Genomic DNA, 24,588 nt, shown 5'->3' on the forward strand with positions numbered 1-24,588 from the left:
GTATCTGTTATTAACGCCCTAGATACGACAACACTGCGGAAGACGGCATGAAATTTATTACTTCTATGAATTATGCATAATGGTATATCGATAGGGCTTTCGAGATGATTGATTTGCATATTACCTAGTCACATGACCTGACCTCGTACACGGTGTATATATTTAGATCAGCAAACGCAGGACAAACTACTTCAATTTGTATATCAATATGGGAGCAAAACATCGACAACAAAGAAAGAAAGCATCTCGTGTAGACACCAATGGGAAAGGGTCCACATCGGAAGGCGATGGAAGAACATTACACGATAGTGTGGTTTGTAATTACTTGGTGTGGCTTTGTGTATTGTGTGTCGTCGTCATGGGAGCTATTACTGTCTGGAATTACAACGAAGATAACGATGATATTATTGACGTCGATCATCTGGTTCCGCATTTCGAAGATGATAACTTGGAATATATTTTGAAATATTATAACGTAACTCATTCCATAGATAAGATAGACAGAAGGTCTAATTTGAGTTTAGAGGAATACCTTGATGTTTATGATGCAAAATGGTTAGTTTTTATTATTAATTGATTTTTAATGTGAGTACAAACAAGTCATGCTACAGTACATTTGTCATGTCATTTTAGTAGGTGTGCGCATATAAGTGACAAGAGACTTGCGTGTATGGGTTAGATACTGGCGGTGCACTGATATGATATAATCACGGACTACTCTTATATGATAGCCATGTTTTGTAATGTTTTCGCACGCATTGGCGGCTGTTGTGAAAGTAGTAACTTTTATTATTCTCTCTGCTGACTGTTTATTGTCTGTGACTCAGTCTGAAAGGGGCCATTACGGTTTCATTCATTTTATCTGATATAATACTCGGAATTGAAAGTACACGTGTAGATAATAGCTCAAGTGTTCTGTGTTAATTACATTTGCTCAGTTAACAAGTCTCCATTACATTAGTAGACAATATTTGAATGTGAAGGGCTTGTTGGCGCATTCGTATAGGCAACAACATCGTCCCCACACAAGACGCGAATCTACTGCAATAGTTAAGTCGACGAAGGTTAAAGCACAGCTACGAGTTATTTCAGGACATAAAATTAGTTCTCTTTTATTGTTTGTTTTTCTTTCATCCCTTTCAGGCCAGTGTTGATCACCGATGTTGTACCTACGTGGCCTGCGTTTAATTGGACTAAGGACTTTTTTGTGAAGAATTACGGCGATGATAGAATAACTATGAAAGGAGTGGAGGTACAAATTAAACTTTATTATGTTTTCAATAAGTCTAGTGCATCAGAGCGAACTGTTGCACGGGTCAGCTTTGAGTATTCTTATCACAACCTATCTGTAGTCGTATACAGAGTGGGTGACGGAAATTCATGAATCACAAAACGTGATTCACGATTCAAATAATCAAAGACGAAGTGTGAATCACTAATACTGTAATAAATATGTGTTACTTGCTCATGAGTTATTATTGGCGTTCAAGGAGACCAAGAGTAACCGAAGAGTGCAAAGTTTACTATACCCGCCTTTTTGAATATCACAATATCGTTTATTATGTGTTAATTCGTAAATTACCCTAACCCATTCAGAGTATTGCATCCTACGTACAGTGCTCAATGAAACCTTTCTTCGCCCGATAGATATGGCGTGTTTTACACCGACAACACCACCAAATAACATAAATACATTCAGTTTACTGTTTAGTATTACAATAATATACAATAATATGATATATATTAATTTAGACATGGCTAATTGTGGACGCAGTTTGTCAGGCACCTATTTGTATTTTGAGATTAAATCTTCTCTGATAATCCGTCATTACATCATGGTGTCTGCTGTTGCTATTTGCAGGGCGGACTGACTACAGGTGAGAGTCTGGCGTTACCACTAAGTTTGTTTGTCCATCATTTACACATGAGCTCACCACAAGTTTGGACGTACTTGGAAGACGAATTATTCATACCACAGCGACCGGAACTGATGAAAGACATCGGAAAAGTGGTAAAATGTTTATAAAGTGTTTTTATAATTACGTGAGAAATATATTCCTTAAAAAGTGTTGACCCAAATATGTCTTACTGCATACCTTGTGACAACAATAGTATCGTTTAAACCTTGTTCAATGTACATTTTAGACTTTTAAGTAAAAAAATGTATTTAAGTTAATTCCATTCATTAATCTCACTGTAAAACTCTTGCTTTTGAAATTATATTTAATGCTAATTTGATTTAGAGCGTTGTTGTAAACGTTGACAAGTAGTTGCATAGTACGAGAACAGACACGATTCTCTAATATAACTTCACATGCAGACTACCATATAACATAATATATGGATGCCAATTAACATTCAACACTGGTGGCGCAATATACGATATGGCTGTCTGGTTGCAATGTGGGTTGATTATTTAATATACGGAACTCAAAATTCATTTCCCCAAACCGCATAATTTTAACAAGTACTATTTTCACAGGTTTATTTGGAAGAGGACTATTTTCAGTTATTCCCTCAAGAAGTGAGGCCATGGAATGCGATGTTGCTATGGGGAACTGAATATTCCAGATCTTCTTTGCATATTGGTTAGTACACGTGATGTCTCTTTACTTTCACGATAACGGATTTAGGATTCAATGAGTCATAGCTGATGAAACAAAAACTATAAAATGACTATAAAACCTTACTCATATGTTATATCTGTGTTTAATAAAACTGTATGTTCATTTATTGCTTGCGACATGTTCTTCTTATGAAAAAGGTTGAATTTCCGCTCTCGCGTATTGCATAGAATGCGCAGACCGAATGTTTACCGCACAAATCGAATGATTGATTTTGAACATGAATTTCTTTTTTATATAGCTCAATACTAAAATACCGTTCGTTCAGAAGGGAATGTGGCGTTAAGGCATCCTCAGCTCATTCAAAATTCACATACGACATTATTACACGTGGAATAACGCCAAAAACACTTTCGCGATATCCGAATCCCCGCTACGACCATTATTCTGTTTTTACGTTCAGTTTCACGCATAACGCGGGATCTCGCAGTGAACGGAAAATGGTCTATTCAACAACAAAAAAATAAGAAATCACTAAATTTATTCACCGTTTATTGTAATCCCATCGTTGGTAAGTGGTGCTAGATGCTGTCTATGAGCTTATCGGCGTTCATCTACTGGCATATATTCCGAACAAAAACTTTGGACCATGGAAATGGCCGCAGAACATTGGTATAAAATGATATTTGTGAAATGTTGATTAAGAAGGTACTAGTAATAGACTTGTTTTATTTGTGTTGATACAAAGAAAATATATTATTGTATTTTCATCTTAATATTTGCAGAACGCTGCAGAACAATCACGTGACTGTAGTTTTTTTTTTTATCTTCAGACCCCTATAATTGGACGGGTACGAATGCAGTGCTGAAAGGGACAAAGAGATGGAAGTTGTATCCACCAGGGCAAGATGATTTCTTATACGTCTTTAAAGATCAACGATCTGGATTTCCTCTTGACTGTTACAAATACAACAGGTGTGTGTTGTGATGTACGAGGTGTAATTACAATACCAGTCATAATACAATACAATATTTACAATACCAATCCTCATAATCTCATATTTCCATTTTACAATAAATTCAACTAAAATACGACTTACGTGTTAATGCCACGTGGTAGTGTGGTTTTTGTCACAACATACTTATTCGTGTCAATCTTAGTTCGCTGATAGTCCTCTCCATTCTTGATGATAGTCTTGTATAGTAGCAGTTACATCATATTTAAACTTAATATAAAACCTACTAAAATACGAATTTCGTAAATACAATCATACATACAACAGATAAAAACACATTCTGAAATCACCTGGAGATGTTGGGGAATCTCAATACATGTTAATGATGCCCATTGTCACAATATACACTACATACAAACAACAGTATTATCCGAATCAAAGCGTTATGTAACTTTTCTTGGTGATCTATTGGTCATAAATGCTATTTTAAAGAGTGTACACCGCTCTGTACACCCATATCATGATGATCGCCATTAGTTCGCTTGAACCTGTGATGCTGCTATTGTTTTTTCTTTATTTACATTTTATTGTGTCTTATGTTTAACGTTATTTTATTTCTGTTCCTCTTTTCTTTTCAGTCCAATTGACACACATGACGTGAACTTGAAAATGTATCCTAAATTTAAGAAAGCAAAAGCAATGGAATTTGATCAACATGCTGGGGAATTATTAATGATCCCATCAGGATGGTTTCACCAAGCTTACAATATGGAAGAAACCATGGCGATAAGTAGTCAAGTTATGAATAATAATAATTACAAGTAAGTTGTATATTTTTTACATGACAACAACATAAAAGTGCATTTATCAATTTTTATTTTGTTAACAATATGTTTGTTTAAGAGGAAGTATGGATACATTCGCAATATCGACCGTTTCATGTACTATAATGTTCAAATGTACATGTATAAGAACTACTGGTACGCATTATTAATGCAATGTCTTATTTCGTATTCAACCAACCAGACAATCAACATTACTTGTGATTTAAACCCACTTGTAACAATATGTGTATACAGCAATATCAAATTGTCTATATTTTTTGAAAGTACAATAATTTAATTGACAGCATGTGCAGAAAATCATTATACAAGTTAAATAGTTTTGTGGATTTCTTTCGCAGCTCTTATTCGTTTTTGTTTTATTTAATAGAATCGTTCTACATGAAATCATAAAAGCCGATAATATTAATAAAGTGAAACTGCCTACTCATTTTAATTCTATGTCTCCGGAACAACAGGTTGGTAAACTTGCGTGTCTAAGATATGACCCTAGTGTAATCTTCGGACAATGTCATATCTGAGGTAGAATACTACTTAATATTAAAAATAATGTAATTTTCTTTATTTTTACATGCGTGACATGAATAAAATGAAATAAAAAAATACCAGGTCACCGTACTCGGTTTAAAAAAATCAATGTAAAAAATACAGTGATTTTAGCATTTATTCCTATGGCAAGAACATTTCAAACGATAGACAAACAATATAATTGTTCATGTCTAGAAATAATAAACATTTCTTTTCATTGCATTTTTTTTATAATTACAGATCACAGTTACCGCATATTGTTGACTAATATGATTAGTTTTAACACCAAATATTGCCACTGCTAGCGCACGAGTAGCATTCTCCTTTTAATCCCGTCCTGATCAAAACGCGACGTTGCGAAGCGTGTTCGAATGTTGCGTAAATAATGTATTTTTCCGAACACGCGGGTGAAATATTTCTTTTTTATAATATGTATTAGCGTAAAATTACTCGTAAATTAATGTAACGTAACTACTTTCGTTTGCTCATTCTTAGGTGAAAACCGTCATGGCAATACTCCCTGACAGAGTCTTAGCAAGGGGAAAGCAAGTTACACAGACAATCTTGGAACAGTTGAAATACTGATGTAATGTTTGTTATTTATTTAAGTCAGTAAATAACTCGATTTTATACTTAATAACATCAAATTACTGAAAAAGACGAAATAGAGCAAAATGCTAGTCATTTTAAAGTAAGTAGAAGCGAAGTTACTATGCATAAGTGTGGGGTTGTAATTAAATCCAATTATCGTCAATTGCTCATTTGAGTTTGAGAATGTGTTTTCACATTATAAAATAACTTTATTGAATTTCCAATCACATATTTTTTTCACTAAATACTTTAGCATGATATTGTATTACAAGGGACGCCGCTGGGTGTAGGTGATAACCTATATGCAAGTTACTGCAATTGTGAGATGCTATGATGAATTATCTGTTTTTTCATATACAAACTATTTCACAATGAGTGCCAATAAATAGTGTCTTTTGTGGTGGGAAAATTCACTCAAAACAATTAAATTATCAAACCACAGAAACCTGTTAATGTAGTGTGTACGTAATCATTTTAAAACACATTATGCAAAGTTTTTAACGAGAAACTGTCTCCTTTCGCTCAAAATATTAGACTACTTCGAATTTAGAAGAGTTTGCAAAAGTTTGGATTATATAGTAAGTTTATAGTTAAGTATGATAAGACTCTAGCATAGATGATCACAGGTGGCGTCAATGTATCTTGTCTTGTAGACATCAGGTTTCTAGCAGAAATCAATATTATGACATAGAATATAATTCGGCTTGTGTCACATGTGGCTGGTATATTGGTGTATTAGTTTGAAATGCAAATTTCTACCGTAAACAAACGTATCATCGGCATGGATATGGAGCATTTGTATCGTCTTCCTGTACCTCCAGCGCATTTTTTTTTTCGCTTTTCATCTTTTCTTTCTCCTCTCTGCCTTTCTGGCTTTCTCAGTCTGTACTCTCTCGTCACTCTCTAATTGTTATTTCTACCCGCCATCTTTCTTTTTCAAACATCAAATTTTCCCATTTTTGCACGACTTTCTCGCCCTTTTCCATTTACAAATTCAACTAGTGCCTTGTTCAGTATAGCAACTTATAACTTCAAAAACAAAAATCGCATCCAGGGCCAATTTGTCACAATATTTTATCCACACGATGTTAATTATATTCATGCAATGTTCGCAAATTTCTACCAGGAACACAATCGCCATTACTGTGAAGTTTCTTATTTCTAATTCAGTGACTCGACAGAGCAATTCTGGAGACTAGTATTTAGTTTTGAGAGTGCTTAGTGTAAGAATGTTTCATTATTCGAACGACGGTCACGATGAACGCAACCAACGCTTCTCACTTCCTGGATGTAATATATATTCATCTGCAGTTCTATGCAAAACTCAATGAGACTTCTCCTTACCTTCTGTGGTAAACTAGTGACTTTGTCAACGGGCAGGAAAATCGTGTTATACCCTCACAAACGTGCGTTATTATTCAAAATGACGTAACCTGGCTACTTTCAGCACCAAAAATAACTTTGTACAATGTATATCTATAATAAATAAAATATCTGAACACAATAAGGACACACTTCTATTTCTGACAATACTATAACTAGCTTGAATTCATATACGTTGGTGGATTGATCAATCTATCATTACTTAGTTTCAACCATATAAATTGGTGAATTGATTGGTAAATATGCCAACATACCATTACTAGTTTACACTTGAATTGACCGATATATCATTACAAGGATTATATCGTATACATTATTGAAATGACCAATATATCATTACAAGGATTATATCGTATACATTGGTGAATTGACCAATATATCATTACAAGGATTATATCGTATACATTGGTGAATTGACCAATATATCATTACAAGGATTATATCGTATACATTGGTGAATTGACCAATATATAATTACAAGGATTATATCGTATACATTGGTGAATTGACCAATATATCACTACAAGGATTATATCGTATACATTGGTGAATTGACCAATATATCATTACAAGGATTATATCGTATACATTGGTGAATTGACCAATATATCACTACAAGGATTATATCGTATACATTGGTGAATTGACCAATATATAATTACAAGGATTATATCGTATACATTGGTGAATTGACCAATATATCATTACAAGGATTATATCGCATACATTGGTGAATAGACCAATATATCATTACAAGGATTATATCGTATACATTGGTGAATTGACCAATATATCATTACAAGGATTATATCGCATACATTGGTGAATTGACCAATATATCATTACAAGGATTATATCGCATACATTGGTGAATTGACCAATATATCATTACAAGGATTATATCGCATACATTGGTGAATTGACCAATATATCATTACAAGGATTATATCGTATACATTGGTGAATTGACCAATATATCACTACAAGGATTATATCGTATACATTGGTGAATTGATCAATATATCATTACAAGGATTATATCGTATACATTGGTGAATTGACCAATATATCACTACAAGGATTATAACGTATACATTGGTGAATTGACCAATATATCACTACAAGGATTATATCGTATACATTGGTGAATTGATCAATATATAATTACAAGGATTATATCGTATACATTGGTGAATTGACCAATATATCACTACAAGGATTATATCGTATACATTGGTGAATTGACCAATATATCACTACAAGGATTATATCGTATACATTGGTGAATTGACCAATATATCACTACAAGGATTATATCGTATACATTGGTGAATTGACCAATATATCACTACAAGGATTATATCGTATACATTGGTGAATTGACCAATATATCACTACAAGGATTATATCGTATACATTGGTGAATTGACCAATATATCACTACAAGGATTATATCGTATACATTGGTGAATTGACCAATATATCATTACAAGGATTATATCGTATACATTGGTGAATTGACCAATATATCATTACAAGGATTATATCGTATACATTGGTGAATTGACCAACATATCATTACAAGGATTATATCGTATACATTGGTGAATTGACCAATATATCACTACAAGGATTATATCGTATACATTGGTGAATTGACCAATATATCTTTACAAGGATTATATCGTATACATTGGTAAATTGACCAATATATCATTACAAGGATTATATCGTATACATTGGTGAATTGACTAATATATCATTACAAGAATTATATCGTATACCTTGGTGAATTGACCAATATATCATTACAAGGATTATATCATATACATTATTGAATTGACCAATATATCATTACAAGGATTATATCGTATATATTGGTGAATTGACCGATATATCACTACAAGGATTATATCGTATACATTGGTGAATTGACCAATATATCATTACAAGGATTATATCGTATACATTGGTGAATTGACCAATATATCATTACAAGGATTATATCGTATACATTGGTGAATTGACCAATATATCATTACAAGGATTATATCGTATACATTGGTGAATTGACCAATATATCATTACAAGGATTATATCGTATACATTGGTGAATTGACCAATATATCATTACAAGGATTATATCGCATACATTGGTGAATAGACCAATATATCATTACAAGGATTATATCGTATACATTGGTGAATTGACCAATATATCATTACAAGGATTATATCGCATACATTGGTGAATTGAGAAAAATATAATTACAAGGATTATATCGCATACATTGGTGAATTGACCAATATATCATTACAAGGATTATATCGCATACATTGGTGAATTGACCAATATATCATTACAAGGATTATATCGTATACATTGGTGAATTGACCAATATATCACTACAAGGATTATATCGTATACATTGGTGAATTGATCAATATATAATTACAAGGATTATATCGTATACATTGGTGAATTGACCAATATATCATTACAAGGATTATATCGTATACATTGGTGAATTGACCAATATATCACTACAAGGATTATATCGTATACATTGGTGAATTGACCAATATATCACTACAAGGATTATATCGTATACATTGGTGAATTGACCAATATATTTTTACAAGGATTATATCGTATACATTGGTAAATTGACCAATATATCATTACAAGGATTATATCGTATACATTGGTGAATTGACCAATATATCATTACAAGGATTATATCGCATACATTGGTGAATTGACCAACGTATCATTACAAGGATTATATCGTATACATTGGTGAATTGACCAATATATCACTACAAGGATTAAATCGTATACATTGGTGAATTGACCAATATATCATTACAAGGATTATATCGCATACATTGGTGAATTGACCAATATATCATTACAAGGATTATATCGTATACATTGGTGAATTGACCAATATATCACTACAAGGATTATATCGTATACATTGGTGAATTGATCAATATATCATTACAAGGATTATATCGTATACATTGGTGAATTGACCAATATATCACTACAAGGATTATATCGTATACATTGGTGAATTGACCAATATATCATTACAAGGATTATATCGCATACATTGGTGAATTGACCAATATATCATTACAAAGATTATATCGTATACATTGGTGAATTGACCAATATATCATTACAAGGATTATATCGTATACATTGGTGAATTGACCAATATAACATTACAAGGATTATATCGCATACATTGGTGAATTGACCAATATATCATTACAAGGATTATATCATATACATTGGTGAATTGACCAATATATCACTACAAGGATTATATCGTATACATTGGTGAATTGACCAATATATCTTTACAAGGATTATATCGTATACATTGGTAAATTGACCAATATATCATTACAAGGATTATATCGTATACATTGGTGAATTGATCAATATATCATTACAAGGATTATATCGTATACATTGGTGAATTGACCAATATATCACTACAAGGATTATATCGTATACATTGGTGAATTGACCAATATATAATTACAAGGATTATATCGTATACATTGGTGAATTGACCAATATATCATTACAAGGATTATATCGCATACATTGGTGAATAGACCAATATATCATTACAAGGATTATATCGTATACATTGGTGAATTGACCAATATATCATTACAAGGATTATATCGCATACATTGGTGAATTGACCAATATATCATTACAAGGATTATATCGCATACATTGGTGAATTGACCAATATATCATTACAAGGATTATATCGCATACATTGGTGAATTGACCAATATATCATTACAAGGATTATATCGTATACATTGGTGAATTGACCAATATATCATTACAAGGATTATATCGTATACATTGGTGAATTGACCAATATATCATTACAAGGATTATATCGTATACATTGGTGAATTGACCAATATATCATTACAAGGATTATATCGTATACATTGGTGAATTGACCAATATATCATTACAAGGATTATATCGCATACATTGGTGAATAGACCAATATATCATTACAAGGATTATATCGTATACATTGGTGAATTGACCAATATATCATTACAAGGATTATATCGCATACATTGGTGAATTGAGAAAAATATAATTACAAGGATTATATCGCATACATTGGTGAATTGACCAATATATCATTACAAGGATTATATCGCATACATTGGTGAATTGACCAATATATCATTACAAGGATTATATCGTATACATTGGTGAATTGACCAATATATCACTACAAGGATTATATCGTATACATTGGTGAATTGATCAATATATAATTACAAGGATTATATCGTATACATTGGTGAATTGACCAATATATCATTACAAGGATTATATCGTATACATTGGTGAATTGACCAATATATCACTACAAGGATTATATCGTATACATTGGTGAATTGACCAATATATCACTACAAGGATTATATCGTATACATTGGTGAATTGACCAATATATCATTACAAGGATTATATCGTATACATTGGTGAATTGACCAATATATCATTACAAGGATTATATCGTATACATTGGTGAATTGACCAATATATCATTACAAGGATTATATCGTATACATTGGTGAATTGACCAATATATCATTACAAGGATTATATCGCATACATTGGTGAATAGACCAATATATCATTACAAGGATTATATCGTATACATTGGTGAATTGACCAATATATAATTACAAGGATTATATCGTATACATTGGTGAATTGACCAATATATCACTACAAGGATTATATCGTATACATTGGTGAATTGACCAATATATCATTACAAGGATTATATCGTATACATTGGTGAATTGACCAATATATCACTACAAGGATTATATCGTATACATTGGTGAATTGACCAATATATCATTACAAGAATTATATCGTATACCTTGGTGAATTGACCAATATATCATTACAAGGATTATATCATATACATTATTGAATTGACCAATATATCATTACAAGGATTATATCGTATATATTGGTGAATTGACCGATATATCACTACAAGGATTATATCGTATACATTGGTGAATTGACCAATATATCATTACAAGGATTATATCGTATACATTGGTGAATTGACCAATATATCATTACAAGGATTATATCGTATACATTGGTGAATTGACTAATATATCATTACAAGGATTATATCGTATACATTGGTGAATTGACCAATATATCATTACAAGGATTATATCGTATACATTGGTGAATTGACCAATATATCATTACAAGGATTATATCGCATACATTGGTGAATAGACCAATATATCATTACAAGGATTATATCGTATACATTGGTGAATTGACCAATATATCATTACAAGGATTATATCGCATACATTGGTGAATTGAGAAAAATATAATTACAAGGATTATATCGCATACATTGGTGAATTGACCAATATATCATTACAAGGATTATATCGCATACATTGGTGAATTGACCAATCTATCATTACAAGGATTATATCGTATACATTGGTGAATTGACCAATATATCACTACAAGGATTATATCGTATACATTGGTGAATTGATCAATATATAATTACAAGGATTATATCGTATACATTGGTGAATTGACCAATATATCATTACAAGGATTATATCGTATACATTGGTGAATTGACCAATATATCACTACAAGGATTATATCGTATACATTGGTGAATTGACCAATATATCACTACAAGGATTATATCGTATACATTGGTGAATTGACCAATATATTTTTACAAGGATTATATCGTATACATTGGTAAATTGACCAATATATCATTACAAGGATTATATCGTATACATTGGTGAATTGACCAATATATCATTACAAGGATTATATCGCATACATTGGTGAATTGACCAATGTATCATTACAAGGATTATATTGTATACATTGGTGAATTGACCAATATATCACTACAAGGATTATATCGTATACATTGGTGAATTGACCAATATATCATTACAAGGATTATATCGCATACATTGGTGAATTGACCAATATATCATTACAAGGATTATATCGTATACATTGGTGAATTGACCAATATATCATTACAAGGATTATATCGTATACATTGGTGAATTGATCAATATATCATTACAAGGATTATATCGTATACATTGGTGAATTGACCAATATATCACTACAAGGATTATATCGTATACATTGGTGAATTGACCAATATATCATTACAAGGATTATATCGCATACATTGGTGAATTGACCAATATATCATTACAAAGATTATATCGTATACATTGGTGAATTGACCAATATATCATTACAAGGATTATATCGTATACATTGGTGAATTGACCAATATAACATTACAAGGATTATATCGCATACATTGGTGAATTGACCAATATATCATTACAAGGATTATATCATATACATTGGTGAATTGACCAATATATCACTACAAGGATTATATCGTATACATTGGTGAATTGACAAGAATGATATATTGATGGTATACTGATTATTTGTTAGCTTTGCCTAGTATACTGATGATTTGTTAGCTTTGTCTGGTATACTGATGATTTGTTAGCTTTGTCTGGTATACTGATGATTTGTTAGCTTTGTCTGGTACACTGATGATTTGTTAGCTTTGTCTGGTACACTGATGATTTGTTAGCTTTGTCTGGTACACTGATGATTTGTTAGCTTTGTCTGGTATACTGATGATTTGTTAGCTTTGTCTGGTACACTGATGTTTTGTTAGCTTTGTCTGGTATACTGATGATTTGTTAGCTTTGTCTGGTATACTGATGATTTGTTAGCTTTGTCTGGTACATTGATGATTTGTTAGCTTTGTCTGGTATACTGATGATTTGTTAGCTTTGTCTGGTACACTGATGATTTGTTAGCTTTGTCTGGTATACTGATGATTTGTTAGCTTTGTCTGGTACACTGATGATTTGTTAGCTTTGTCTGGTACACTGATGATTTGTTAGCTTTGTCTGGTATACTGATGATTTGTTAGCTTTGTCTGGTATACTGATGATTTGTTAGCTTTGGTTGGTATACTGGATGAGCTAGCTCTTTGTGAAGTAAACCACAAACTCAACCTAACATTTGTAATGGCCAAGAAAATGCATTTCTTCGTATCAAAGATATAAACTGAACACATAACAGTAACAATGAATACATTTTCAGAAAAATATTACGACATCCATTTTCTCTACAGAATAATAGCACATTGTGGACAACTGAAAAGTCTTGATTTGTTTTTGTGGCATTTTCCCGACATCTTATATTGCTGGAAATGTTCGTTCTGCTGTTTCGCAATGCGACGAGATGGAGAATTTGTGTTATTATTTTCCCGAAAATATCCTTATGTACCTCCTTATACCGACAGCTTTTGAACAAAGAATCAGTGTTTCTTCTGCTATGTATATGCTTCTATACTCCTGACCATTATATACACTTGTCAAAACAATAAGAGCAGTCTGAGGAGCTGCTTATAACGACTTACATCAACAATAACATAATAAAATACTGTACTGTACTGTACTGTACGATACTATATTACTCATACACTGTTAATAGACTCCTCTATTATCAAATTAATGTTTAATTCTTCATTAAATCCTTTCGACTCTTTTCAAATTTCATGCGAAAAAGGCTGTCCAAAAAGGGATCATCAGGCAGGAGACAACTGGTTAACATTTGAAATAAATATTTTGTAACTCTTTCCAGTCAAAGTTGTGGTCTAAGATAAAATGTGTAAATATGCGACACTCAATGATATAGATGAGAGAAAGTATTATGAAGGAATTAATCAATAAGACTCAACATTTTATGACATTCCTTCATAATACAACCATACATCATTATAGATACATCCATTATAATCAAATGAGAGTTTTAGCTAAATGCATTGAATTATAAAATATTCACATCAGTACAGGGGCAAGTTAAAAAAACATAGGATACTGGAGACTAAATACCTAATTTTAGTGTTTTTAACACTAGGCTAACAATGTCAGCAGAGTGCAATCTTTGATTGGATGATAAAATTATTGTATGTGTGCATGTTCACCATGATGTACTGTCTACGTATAAAGTTTGAAATGAAACTTGTACAAGATGCATGACAGTAGCGGAATTGACAAATCAAAGTGATGTGCACAAACAGTCAATTTACCAAGTGTTAAAATACTGATGTTAGTGTATTTTTACAAATAAGATGGAAGCCAGTTAACATCTTTGGCCCAATCAAGAAATGATTGTACATTTGTATGTGTAGGTATTAAGTATGTGCAAGGTATGAATAGAATTGGTGAAATCTTGTCTGAAACAGCTTTGAATGTACACATAAATGGGGTTATCACTTACATACACATTGGAAAGACAGCAAAACAGAGACTAATAATAAAATGACAGAATGCAATAGCCCCACCGTGTTGTATATACGGTATGGAAGTTATTTTCACAAGTGATGCAGTGTTATCCTCAGGCTGTATTTTCATAAGCAAAACAATTGAAAATAAAGCATGGAAACACTGTTCTCAGACTTTATGTAAATCACTTCATCCAAGTTTTCATTTGAGTGCACGCAAGTATATTATCCTATTAAAAATTCAAATGATTGGCTAAGTCAGTATACCATTCTATTTATATGCAAATATATGCAGATGTGCAACCCTTGCAGTGTTTGTATGCATCATAAACAAAAAAGACACAGCAGACGGCAGGCAGCGAAGAGAACAAAATTCAAAGAACGTTTTTTTTTAAATAAACATAGTCAAACTCTGGTGACCTTTCTTATATCAGTTTGTTTCAATATGAATATGCATGCAGGTTTTAGGAATGGAACAGCAGTGGGAAAGCACTCTACCAAAAGTCCTTAATTGATGCAAGTACTGTTGACTTCTCTAAGAGACACCAACTATTTTTTGATACATGGTACATACTTCAAGGCTAAATTTGATTTGCATACAAAGCAGAGCGTGCAACATGATAGTCACCCCCTGCTTTTACTTTTCAAATAATACTGTCATGACACACAATATGAGGCACTTCATATTTTTGACAGAGATACCTGTACAAAATCCAGCTAAGATTTTCTGTTATCTTGCATGTTTTACAATTCTGTACATGTCTAAATGCAGCACTTTTTTCTGAGAAGAGGCATTTGTTTTTATATTAAAATATCTGAATTACTTTGAATAATATTAATACGAAAGTACAATTGATGTTCAAAATTATTACTGATTTGATTTAACCTGAATAAATTGAAAACAGAAGAATCATACTGAATTATGGGTAAAACTATCAACAAAATAACTCGTGCACAGTTCATCACAACTGTAGTCCTTAAAAGGAATTTCATATCGTTGTAGTCAGTATAGAATAAATAAAATAAAACAGGAGCTATATTGTAGCTAGCTGAAAGGTGAATCATACAAATATCAAACAAACTGATGGTAGTCAGTTTAATAAATATGAATTAAAAGTGTTATATTTTCAAGAAGTAAAAAGTGTGCAGTCAACTCGAATAAATGTATTAAGATGGGAATCACTACTATAAAAACTTTCATTTTATTATGTGACTTTTGTATTTTAAGCAAGTACAAAGTGGGGATATTCCTAAGCACTTTATGTCTTTGAAATGTTTTAAATAAAAGCTCCATAATTGCATCCTATAGCCAAGATAAATTCCTGTGAATTTTGATTTTCGAAATTTATATAAATGCAGAATACATATTTTTGAGTGTAATTTTCCTCTCAAAATGTGGATATGACTAAACAGACATAATTTGTTATCAGCTTCAGATCTTGATCAATAGTTTGGCACCCAAAGGGATATTCATAGGAGTGCTTTTATCAATTATCTGATATCTTGTTTTCTGTTAACATAGTTTGTGTATTTTATTGGTATGTTTGCAAATGTGTATTAGACTGCACAACAATCCTCTCCACAAGTTGATTGAAACCCAGCCTAGTATTCCCATGGGATTTGGGAGATGCATGTACATTATTAATGATATTGATTACAAGATAAATGATTTACATCATTGAATACATAGAACAATGCATATTCCCACTGGAATCAGTGACCTTTGAATGTGTTTCACCAGTGATCAGCCAAGCTGAAAGGGTCAAAATATTTTCTCAATTTGTGCATGATATTTTCATACAGGACATCTGTTGTTTGAACTACGAGAAGATTTTATACTGATGAATTAGGTGACCAAGTTTAATAAAGTTTGGAATAGAATTAGTGAAGTTATTGTGCACACATTAACAATTATTAACCACAACGACAGACATTTTTCCTTAATATACCTTTCCCTTACATCTTTGATGATACAGGCAAGGTAAAAACAGGTCAAGATATATTCCACAGACATTTATTGTGATAGGGCTTCTTTATTCATATAGTTAACATAGATATCAAAAAATAAATTACTTTAAAGGGGACCTCAATCCAAACAACATAATGACCCCTAAAGAAAAAGCTCCACAAATGTAGGAGAATGCAATTTACACTTTTTTTTATCAGTTTTCATTCTCTAGATATTCCACTTTTCATCAGTATTACGTAGTCAGCCATCTTGATTTTCGAGCAAAGGATTATGGGTAAAGTATGACATCATAGAATCTGTTGTCAGAAATTGAGCAAATGATTTCATCTATAACTTCAAAAGTTGAACTTCAAATTGGCTGAAACTTTAGAAATTGGTAACATACATGTACTGGTGCCATCCATGCTTATAAAATAGTTGTCATGGAAACAGTACTGAAAATATTAATTTTTATGTTTTTCTACCAAATGCTAAAATTTCCTTATATTGTATACAATTTACCAATGTGAGTAGGTTAGAGAGGTGATATATCACATGTTGAGCACAAAAAGGGGACAAAAAAGTGACATTCTATATTTCACAACTAAAATATTGATTTTCATTTTTTTAACGTTTTTAACAATATCTTCACTTTATGTGTATTTGTAAAATTCCAATTTCCATTACTATAATTATATACATGAGTAATATGCACAACAAAAATTTGAACTAATTCGCATCAGTATTTCTCATGTTATAGATGAAATAATTTTCTTAATTTCTGACAACAGATTCTATGTCATACTTTACCCATAATCCTTTGCTTGAGAATCAAGATGGCTAACTACATAATAACGATGAAAAGTTGAATATCTAGAGATTGAAAACTGATATAAAAAAAAGTGTAAATTGCATTCTCCTACATTTGTGGAGCTTTTTCTTTAGGGGTCATTATGTTTGGATTGAGGTTCCCTTTAACTACACCAAAACACAGATTGAACCACAGCATCCAGGAAGTGTCACATCGCTTTTCAAAAACTTTCAATCCAAGTTTTTACTTTACAATTTGTTTTTAATATTTTGATGTATACATATACATGGAAATAATACTTTGACTTGGTGCTAAATTTCAGAAGAAAACAAAGTTCAGTCTTGGCAGAGACACATCACTCCAGTGTTAATTTAGTGCTTGCGTTCTATGGTATTTGCAGAATTTAATTTACACATGACTAATTTGCATGGCTCTTGATGTTTGTGCAAAAAATTAACTTTGTAATTTTTTATTATTCCAATATGTATAACATGCGACATTAATTATAATAAAATATACCTTGGCAAATCAAGTTATGCATCGAATGACCATGTCTGAAATTGATTTAGTAACCAACTGATAATGCTTGCTCCAGTTGATTCTAAACCACACAAATGGAGATTACAAGAATTACATTCCTGATAGGGATCACACTTTCTGAATGCTGACCTCTTGGTGACATGGGTGCTGATTTCTTGTCTTTGTAGAAAAAAAATGGGATACAATCTTTTCCTGTCTTTCCACCATCAGATTTGTATGTGTCAGACGCTTCGAGAATAGGTAACAAAAGACAACCATTTTATGAAGTTCACTAACACACAGGTAGCGTCCATGAAAACAAGTATGAAATAAACAAAATAGTGAATCAAAAAGATTCACACAACACCTTCACATGTGTTTCTGCTTCAACTTCTAGTCGAAAGGGAAATGAATATTTATTGAGGCGTTACCCAGAAAACACCTGCCACCTGTCTGCATGTAGAGGGCGCTGTTTAGGGTAACATTGTCTTGCATGGAAGACTCGAAAGGATTTACATTCAAACTCTAACTGAATAATAAATGGATCTATGGATAAAAGTACTGTAGTATTACAAAAGATAGTCATAACCCAGGCATTGTTACAATTATCAGAAAAACTAAGATATTAACATACATTTTTATGATAAAAAAATCAACAATTAAATATTTTTCTTATCTTAAATAACAAAACGCAGCAGAACATTGAACCTTTCATATCAGTTGCACACTCGCCTGAATAATTTTCTAATCAGTATTGACTCAAGAAAAAGACACTAATTATATTACTAACAAAACACAGGGACTGCAGCAACAGTTACAAGCTCTGTAATATGAAATGGAAGCACAAATTGTCCAGTTGGTTTTAAAATCAGGATGGCGACAACCAAGGGTTAATTCATCAACCAATGATACCAGTCTTGTAAGAAATCTTGAAAATTTTTAGTGTTAATCAACTTTTTTTTTAATTTTAATTAACGAAGTGTTAGTATGCTAGACTTGCTTCACATGATCTTTGTATGAATTAATAAATATATGCTAATAATATATTAGTCACATGATTATGAATAAACCAATCAGAATGTAATATATATGTGCTGTTACCAAACAGGGAGATTGCAATTCTCAGATACAAACAAATACAAAATGTTATTGCATAGGCAATTTACATCTTTCCATAAAACTTTAAGAATGTACGACTAATTCATACATACATTTATTTGTTTATAAAAAAAGCTCACTAATAGTTGCAAATTGTTATCCTGTGTCTTCAGCACCATTTAATCTGTGTAGATAGCCTTGTGTAATACGATACAAGGGGTTTCAAGTACAAGGTAACTTGTAGCAGTATGATGAGCATGATGGGAGTAACTTTGTAGGTATGTGGTAGGTTAATGTCTTTGTGCTTCTTTTGCTGCCAGTATAAGAGGCTGCAGACTGGCTAATGGTTTGGCTAACTTCAAAAATGGATGCTGGTAAAAAGAAAGAAGACAAACATTAGGCATGAGTGCATGTGGACATGACATAATGAATCCCGCTGTATAGAAAGTGTTTGTGCAGTGTGCAACATTTACCGCATGTAACACCATTTGCTACTATAAAGATTTTACTATAATAAGGATTTTAAAATCACCCAAAATTCACACACAACAAACAAAGCTTTGTTTTTTAAATTCATCACAATACCTGCAGTAAGTCACATCCAGCTGCTCTTTTTTCCACATCCATTTCAAGGCATTTAGCAAGGAAATCTTTAAAGATTGGTGACAACTTCTCAGGATTCTGAAGTTCTGGTGTGCCATTAGTAGCTATAAGGTACAACGCCTAGATGCAAAAACAAACATTTTATTAATGTATTGGTTCCACTTATTAGAAGTTTACATGAAAACCTTGAAGCACTTTTATACTTTTTCAGTTTAGTAAACTTATTAACTGAACTTTGAGATGATCTTGTTTATAGGCTGTCACACTGTGCTTTTCGACGCCATATATTTACGTTTTGACGTCACATGTTTACATTTTGACATCACTTGTTTATATTGTGACATGTTTACATTTTGACATCACTTGTTTACATTTTGACATCATGTTTACATTTTGAAATCATGTTTACGTTGTGACATGTTTATATTTTGACATCATGTTTACATTTAGAAATCATGTTTACGTTGTGCCATGTTTACGTTGTGACATGTTTACGTTGTGACATGTTTACATTTTGACACATGTTTACATTTTGACAGCATGTTTACATTTTGACAGCATGTTTACATTTTGACATCACATGTTTACAATTTGATATCATATGTTTACATTTTTGTCAACCAGCATGCGAATGTATGATAATAAATGTCTCGTGATTTACTATGATAAAATGGTCTATTAACAGAAACACATACATGTATATTTAATAATAACAGCAGTACACAGCGTCGTTATCTCATCTTTGAATGCAAATGATCGGTTCTTACTAACCAGTCACTACACACGCAAAGTCGCACAGAATGGAAATAAGTTCAATGACCTATAGTCCTTGTATGGAATCCATGCGAAAACCACAACACAACATGACACACTTATACAAAATACAAATTTTATCATAAATTACTATTGAGAGTATTAAGATGTTTTAGTGGATGGATTTTTTACAAAGTAATCTTTAATTATTTAGGAAGCATAGAAACTAAATACCCTAAGAGGATTTTCGTTAAGATATGGTGGTTCTCCTTCTATCATTTCAATAGCCATGATACCTAAACTCCAGATATCGACTTTTGGTCCATATTGTTTCCTGGTGACCACTTCAGGAGCCATCCAATAAGGCGTACCAACCATTGTAGTACGTTTGTTCTGTTCTGGTGTGATCTGGGCACAGAAGCCAAAATCAGCTGAAATAGACGAACATACTTATTACATTTATGATTTTCACATCTGAATGCCATGTAGCAATCAACCAGTCTGTCATGATATTTTTCAGAGCTGAATAGTGTTAAGTTCAAGTCCATGCGTGGGTGTTGGTCACACACAGTTTAATGAGAGGAACTTGACCCTCCCAGAGGATACAGGCCAGGGAACACATGGGCTTCTATTTAGTTTAGAATACTTGGACTTCCTACAGGAACTCATAAATCTTTCATTAAGAGTCAAGTTGATTAACCAGGGATTACTTGATGTCACATAGCCATGTATGGCAATGGACAGTTAGAATATACCATTGAGAAATATTTTATTGGCTCTCCCAAATGAAAGCCAACCTCCTTATGACTTATGAGCCATGGCCTATTTAAGGGCTAGTAATCTTGTACTTAGGTTGTCTAATGCTATGATTGTCTTGCGCGAGCCGATGCTTTCATTAACCCAGTATTAACAAGTCATTGAAAATGACACAGTCCCTGTTAAATTTTTGAAAGTTCTCTTTGTGCACGTCATATTAAGCAGAGGGGTTGTCGCGAGCATGTCCTTGAAACTTGAGTTCCAAGTGGCGTATACAACAGATTGTTTATTTACATCAAAACACTTGTTCCGAGTAGTAGTAATATGACCAAAAATAAAAACAGCCGTTATTTGGCCATCTTTGATCTGATTATGAAACACACTGATATGTATTATGTATGTACCAAATACAAATGAAAATGATGGAGTGTGAAATATAGTAGTAAGGCCAAAATGTCAGATGGCTGTCAATTGGCCATCCTTGACCAGATTTTGAAACAAATTGTCATGGACATGCATCCTAACATGTATAAAGTGCATGTATGTGCCAAATTTGAATGAAAACTGACAGAGCACGTCCAAGATGCGGCATAAAAAATTCAAAACAATATGCCTGCCAGTCGATCATCTATGATCCAATTGTGAAATAAATCATCATGGACATGTATCCTAACATGTATAATCTATGTACCAAGTTTGAATGACAACTGACAAAGCATGTCCAAAATACAACATTTTCAAAAAACAAGATGGCTGCCAGTCAGCCATTTTGAATCGAATCGCTAAGCCACTGCATGTGCATATGTCCCACATAAGGTACTAGGCACATGTAAAGAATGAACGGAATCGGTCCACAGGATTATGAAATATGACTTTGGACAGAATGACGCACGGACGAACGGACACACGGACGGACTGACTCTGGAACTCACGGACGATCGGGGACATGTATCCTAACATGTATGATCTATGTACTAAATTTGAATGAAAACAGACAAAGCATTACAAAATACAACATTTTCAAAAAAAATATGGCTGCCAGTCGGCCATCTTTGATCCAATTGTGAAATAAATTGTCACGGACATGTATCCTAACATGTATAATCTATGTACCAAATTTGAATGAAAACTGACAAAGCATGTCCAAAATACAACATTTTCAAAAAACAAGATGGCTGCCAGTCGGTCATTTTGAATTGAATCGCTAAACCACTGCATGTGCATATGTCCCACATAAAGTACTAGGCACATGCAAAGAATTCTGAGATTTGACTCCGGACGGACGCACAGATGCACAGACGGACGGAGAACGAATTATAAGTCCTCGTTTTCGGACTTCGTCCGAACGGGGACTAATAAATAGTTATTATATAATGTGAACTACATGTCTGATTATTGGTTGGTTGTTGACTGGAATGGTATTATACTGGTGTCTTCACACTACCCAAATAAAAAGATTATTACACAGTCCCAACAAATATGTCACTATGCACAGTTAATATGTCACGTCATTCATGCTAGAATAACAGGATATAGAAATGTGACACTTATACTTACTCAATTTAACACTTCCGTCCATTCCCAGTAAAATATTATCACTCTTTATATCTCGGTGAATCACATGATTACGATGTAAAAATTCCAATGCTTGAAGACACTATAAAGGTAATTAAAACATCATCGACCCACTCTGAGGCATTACTTTGGAGATATTTCTACACTATGGTGGTAGGGTTCTGCTGACCCTTCACCAATCACCATTGGCAAATTAATTTTAGACTCTGCTAGAAAGAATGGTCTGAAAAAAACTATGAATTATTCTGAGAAAATTCGACTTAGGCCATCAATGGCTAAACTTCAATCCTCAGTGGAAGCCCATGGAAGTAAACCATAAAATCACAGCTAATGCTGATCTGATCATTAGGATAGGACATAGTTTAAGCAGGGGTTTTTCTAGAAAAAAACTGCAAGAGGGAGCACTGAAATTTAGCGGTGCCACCAAGTGGAGGAGATAGGGTTCTCCCTACCAGGGTGTAGAGTTTTTGATAAGTTAAAATGGAGCATTCTATGGCTTCCTTGGGGCCAAAATTACTATCAGACAGGTCACAGTTGAAGACTGTGGCCACATGTGATCCCTGGTCAATCAGAATTTTATGGTTGCCAGAGGATCTGCTCCCCAGGGTAAGGGGGCACATAGCCATTGCATGAGGGCGCTGCACCCTGTTCCCTTGTTTAAAAAAATCCCTGGTCATACTGAGTATTCACCTCTCTGCTAACTGCAGCAATCTGACCTTCATCCATACAGGTTTCCGTGACAACATCAGTTAATGAGCCTCCAGCTAAGAACTCCATAACAACCTACAAATGAAATAATAAATAAATCAAAAATACATGTAGATATAGTAGGATATTCTGAACTGAAAATGTCTGAAGTGACATGGCAAACAGCATGGCTAAATATTCATTTAGACTGATTATATAAGCAAAGTTGTTAAGTGTTTCACTATGCACAATAAATGCAAATATCATATGGCACATTTATAGTGGACAAAGACTCCTTAAGCTCCAGTAAATTGGATCATTAATTAACGCCCTCTTGTGAGAGTCTATTGACATACAAAGAAATACACAAGTCTATAAATATCAAATTACACAAAATGCGTCACACCATCTAGAAACCTCCATGAGTGTGTCACTATGCACAATAAATGAAAATATCATGTGGCTATCTAGAAACCCCCCATGAGTGTGTCACTATGCACAATAAATGAAAATATCATGTGGCTATCTAGAAACCCCCATGAGTGTGT

General features: G+C 32.8%; 2 protein-coding genes across 2 annotated transcripts in view; one reads left to right on the forward strand and one right to left on the reverse strand.

Annotated features, from left to right (window-relative positions):
* The first annotated feature begins 208 nt into the window (after window positions 1-208).
* LOC144344480 (uncharacterized) lies at window positions 209-5,698 on the forward strand. The gene is made up of 8 exons (XM_078006406.2): window positions 209-555; window positions 1,144-1,252; window positions 1,862-2,011; window positions 2,483-2,588; window positions 3,398-3,539; window positions 4,159-4,341; window positions 4,733-4,820; window positions 5,386-5,698. The coding sequence occupies exons 1-8, from the start codon at window positions 209-211 to the stop codon at window positions 5,473-5,475; spliced, it is 1,215 nt and encodes a 404-aa protein (XP_077862532.1). The 3' UTR covers window positions 5,476-5,698.
* Window positions 5,699-17,303: 11,605 nt separating this feature from the next.
* Window positions 17,304-24,588, reverse strand: part of LOC100367190 (serine/threonine-protein kinase PAK 1-like) — a 30,593-nt gene continuing 23,308 nt past the window's right edge. The window contains exons 10-14 of the mRNA XM_085500907.1: window positions 24,044-24,136; window positions 23,336-23,435; window positions 21,257-21,453; window positions 20,252-20,389; window positions 17,304-20,037 (exon numbers count right to left, since the gene is read on the reverse strand). Coding sequence (XP_085357033.1) covers window positions 19,957-20,037; window positions 20,252-20,389; window positions 21,257-21,453; window positions 23,336-23,435; window positions 24,044-24,136 — 609 coding nt within the window. The 3' untranslated portion in view covers window positions 17,304-19,956. The remainder of the gene's footprint in view (window positions 20,038-20,251; window positions 20,390-21,256; window positions 21,454-23,335; window positions 23,436-24,043; window positions 24,137-24,588) is intronic.

Source organism: Saccoglossus kowalevskii, chromosome 1, assembly GCF_978046115.1.
Source record: "Saccoglossus kowalevskii chromosome 1, keSacKowa6.1, whole genome shotgun sequence".
In the NCBI taxonomy this organism is placed as follows: Eukaryota; Metazoa; Hemichordata; class Enteropneusta; family Harrimaniidae; genus Saccoglossus; species Saccoglossus kowalevskii.

Bases quoted from the DNA above. Each gene is read 5' to 3' on its own strand.
- LOC144344480 (XM_078006406.2), top strand. From the start codon at position 209: ATGGGAGCAAAACATCGACAACAAAGAAAGAAAGCATCTCGTGTAGAC. The intron at 2,589-3,397 runs GTTAGTACACGT...TTTTATCTTCAG, and splicing joins CAGATCTTCTTTGCATATTG to ACCCCTATAATTGGACGGGT. The intron at 4,342-4,732 runs GTAAGTTGTATA...TTTATTTAATAG, and splicing joins ATGAATAATAATAATTACAA to AATCGTTCTACATGAAATCA.